The 3,319-nt window shown below is 37.9% G+C and overlaps 1 protein-coding gene across 3 annotated transcripts; it reads right to left on the bottom strand.

The window, feature by feature from the left end:
• LOC113715625 (uncharacterized) lies at positions 1–2,642 on the bottom strand. 3 transcript variants are annotated; one of them, XM_027239878.2, is made up of 4 exons: positions 2,505–2,637; positions 1,917–2,030; positions 593–862; positions 1–435 (listed from the first exon to the last, which is right to left on the bottom strand). In XM_027239878.2, the coding sequence occupies exons 3-4, from the start codon at positions 777–779 to the stop codon at positions 242–244; spliced, it is 381 nt and encodes a 126-aa protein (XP_027095679.1). In that variant the 5' UTR covers positions 780–862; positions 1,917–2,030; positions 2,505–2,637; the 3' UTR covers positions 1–241. The 3 variants fall into 3 exon arrangements, with proteins under 3 accessions (XP_027095679.1, XP_027095678.1, XP_027095677.1); XM_027239877.2 differs by having other exon boundaries at positions 1,928–2,030; XM_027239876.2 differs by lacking the exon at positions 1,917–2,030 and having other exon boundaries at positions 2,505–2,642.
• Positions 2,643–3,319: the final 677 nt, after the last annotated feature.

The raw sequence follows: 3,319 nt of genomic DNA, 5'->3' as shown, positions 1-3,319 counted from the left end.
TATCAAAAGCAAAACAAGATTACCAACATTTTAAATCTGAAAAGGAAGCATTTCAAGTGACAGGTTCGATCAGGTGCCACACAACACTAGTCCAGCCAGATGCTGAACGTCTTCTGACTGTTAAGAACAAACATGACTAGCATGACTATGAGATGTACAGTACATTGCTAAGCATCCAACAGTAGACATCATTACAGAGTGAAAATATATAAGACCACGACAAGGTGACAGCAAGGTCTGGCTAAACACGCCCTTCCCACAAACATTCAGCTCCAACTTTGCCAGCTTTCAAGAGATGCCCTATATCTTCAGGAGGATTCATGCCCAAGGATTTGGCACGCTCCCAGCGAGCAAGCCTGCTCATCCCAAGGCATGGTCCGTATGCCATGTTCATGTCAAATTGCCTGAGAACCTCCTCTTTTTCATCATAATCATCTGAACAACAATATATGCAGTTAGCTATTTCTGTAACTTGGACTAATAGAACCTATATAGATGAAACAAAGCCCAGAAACAAGCTCATGGAACTCAGAAACAACAATAACAGAGTTATCTTAGATAAAGGGCGCACTGTTGACAAAGAGATTCTAACCTTCAATGTCAGGAGAACCATGTGAGATAAGAGCAGCAGGTTGAGTGATGTCAGAGCCATAAGTAGCTGAGCGCTTTGGAGACAGAGATTTCTTTGTAGATGATGATTTGGCCTTCGCCTTTGTTATGCCACCAGACTTCTTCTTTTGCTTGAAGAAGCCCTTCATATCTGATTTTGATGTTGCCATACTTTCAGTTCTTCCTCTCAAACTTTAACTTGGACTTATGAATAAGTAGATATATGACAGCCTGCTTCTCTTTACTCTATGACCTGCAATATGCACAAAGGGAAACATAAATAACACATACAACTTGTTACAGAGAAAGAGAGCTTTAAATGCAACACATTTCATTTAGCAGAAAAATGCACAATCCTAGTGCTTTTTCAACAAAGATATCCGACTTTAAGACTGATGAAGCAAGAGATCTAAATCCTACAGGCAGATACTTCCATAAAAAACTGATTGGAACCAAAATGCAGGCCCAAATTGGATATGCCATAGACTACGAGTATAGAGTTTTCCAAGTAATAGACAAACTACAATTAACCACACACACAAAATGTACAACCAATAAAAACACAAACATATGGAAGAAAGAAAGAACTTAGCTTCACCTTTGGGATGTAAGATGGGGTCATGAGGTTACTGGTGTAGATGATGACACAATGGAGAATAAGTGTCATGTGAGTGCATAAGACAAAGAAGGGGGAAGCATTACAAATGTACCAGTGTAGACAGAACACGTACTTATAAACATGTACATGTATCTGGAAACCAAGATAGGCATTGAAAATGGCAATGCTACTCCTGAAGCTCAAAAATATCATAAATGTTTTATTAAGTTCAGCAGACATACTGCTCTTTCAATCAAGACTAATGAAGCAAAGAATAAGCTTTGGGAAATTGACAGATACTCAGGGACATAAGTTTAAGTTTGTACCAAGATTCACAACTCAGACGGATGGAGCATCAGTCAATTACATTGTACAAAAGAATGGTCAGTGTTAGAAACTTGAGCTAATTCAAGATTCAATAGAAAAACAACATAATAACAACTTGGGACAACTCATAGTTTGCAGCGTTTCTTATTTGAATGTCAGTCACTTCATCACCATTTACAATGATACACATGACATGGATACTAAAATTGTCAGAGTTTAGTCAGCTTCATCGCACTCTTTTCTGCTCCTATACTAATTTCAGATACAACATACATGGAACTCTTATTCAGAAAACCCTTTAAAACTCAAAATTCAAAAAACGTCCATTCTTTTCATTTCAAAAACATTAAACGAGCAGTAGTCTTAAATTCATCTTAAATACCTCTTTCTTACCGTGTTTGCTGGTCCACTGGCATCCATACTCCTCCACAATCACCAAAACTTTGAAAATCCTTCTAACTAAAAAATTTGATAATTACCGCAACAAATTCTACATCTGACATCAAAACTCAAAGTTCAGTCCTTAGCTGAACTTAATAACAATACAAACCCATAATACCTCACTACAGTCCCTACCATTTAAGGAATCATTTCAAAAATCACTTTAAACCTATGCAAAGAAAATGGGAACATTTCTATAAAGAATTCCTTCACATACCACAGGCCAAACTCCTTGCCTTCTATTTGATAAAATCACAAGAAATTCAATATTGTTATACTATATAAACCAATAAATACATACGTTTCTTCTTTTTCATTAGTTTTTAAGTGAAAATAACAAGCAACACAGCAGTTTTATTTCATTCATTTTATCATTCAAGATCAATATCAGAAATATTTGGGAGAAACAGGGCAAACTAAACAAGAACAAGAAAAGCCTAACCAAGAAGAAAAAGGAAAACAAAAACAAAGAACCCAGTAGAAATATGACCGGAAATAACACAAAGAAGAAGGAAGAACGGAGCTTTACCTTCTGGGTAGGCGAGGTGTGGTGGTGGATGCTCGAGTTAGACGACGTCGTAGGGGGAAATGAGAGTATCTGACTGAGCTAAGAAGAAGGGATAAACATTCACCTCTAACATCCGGTTTTTAAGCAGCTTTGCCATTTTTTTTTTTCTCTTCGGGGTGGAAAGTCGTAAACGCTTATCAAATTTTGAAATTTGAATTCTTGGAGTGTGGTAATAAATGCAAGGGTTAATTGCTGTTTGCCCCCCAGAATGTGGGGGTCACTGGCACTTTGTCCGCATGAATGGCAACAATAGACTCTTTGTCGTTTTGAATTTGAGTCGCGAATACTTTGTTTGAGAAAAAGAAAGTCTATGCTATCGTTCAATTGATCTGTTGACCAAATTATCTTTCATGAAGGAAAAAAATTAAGGGTATGTTTGGTACCCCATAGAATTGGGGTTTAGAATTGGAATTGGAACCCCAATTCTAATTCTTGTGTTTGGATGCTGCCTTTTCCATAGAATTAGCATTGAATTCTAATTCCAAGAGGTTCCAATTCCATGAGTTGAATTCTTAATCAGACCAAAAGAATTCTAATTCCAATTCCACATCTAAACCCTCAAAAACGGGTCTACACGCGGATCCAACATGGGTAAAAAATAAAAATCGGGTCAAGTTCATTCGCGTCCCCTTCTCTATCTAATTAACCGCTTTTCCTCAGCACAATTGCTCTGATGTCCACTGCCGCTTCCACCTCAACCCTAACATTTTGCCTCTTCCACCACCGTCTCCCCCATTGCCCTTTGCTCCTCCGGCCATCCCTCTACCCTTCACCAC

The sequence above is a fragment of the Coffea arabica genome, chromosome 11c (assembly GCF_036785885.1).
Source record: "Coffea arabica cultivar ET-39 chromosome 11c, Coffea Arabica ET-39 HiFi, whole genome shotgun sequence".
NCBI lineage: Eukaryota > Viridiplantae > Streptophyta > Magnoliopsida > Gentianales > Rubiaceae > Coffea > Coffea arabica.
The sequence above is the reverse complement of the archived record's forward strand: the minus strand, read 5'-3'. Positions and strand labels throughout refer to the sequence as shown.

Coding starts and splice junctions, on each gene's coding strand:
- LOC113715625 (XM_027239876.2), bottom strand. CDS start 779: ATGGCAACATCAAAATCAGATATGAAGGGCTTCTTCAAGCAAAAGAAG. Junction 436..592: donor TGGTTCTCCTGACATTGAAG/GTTAGAATCTCT, acceptor ATTGTTGTTCAG/ATGATTATGATGAAAAAGAG.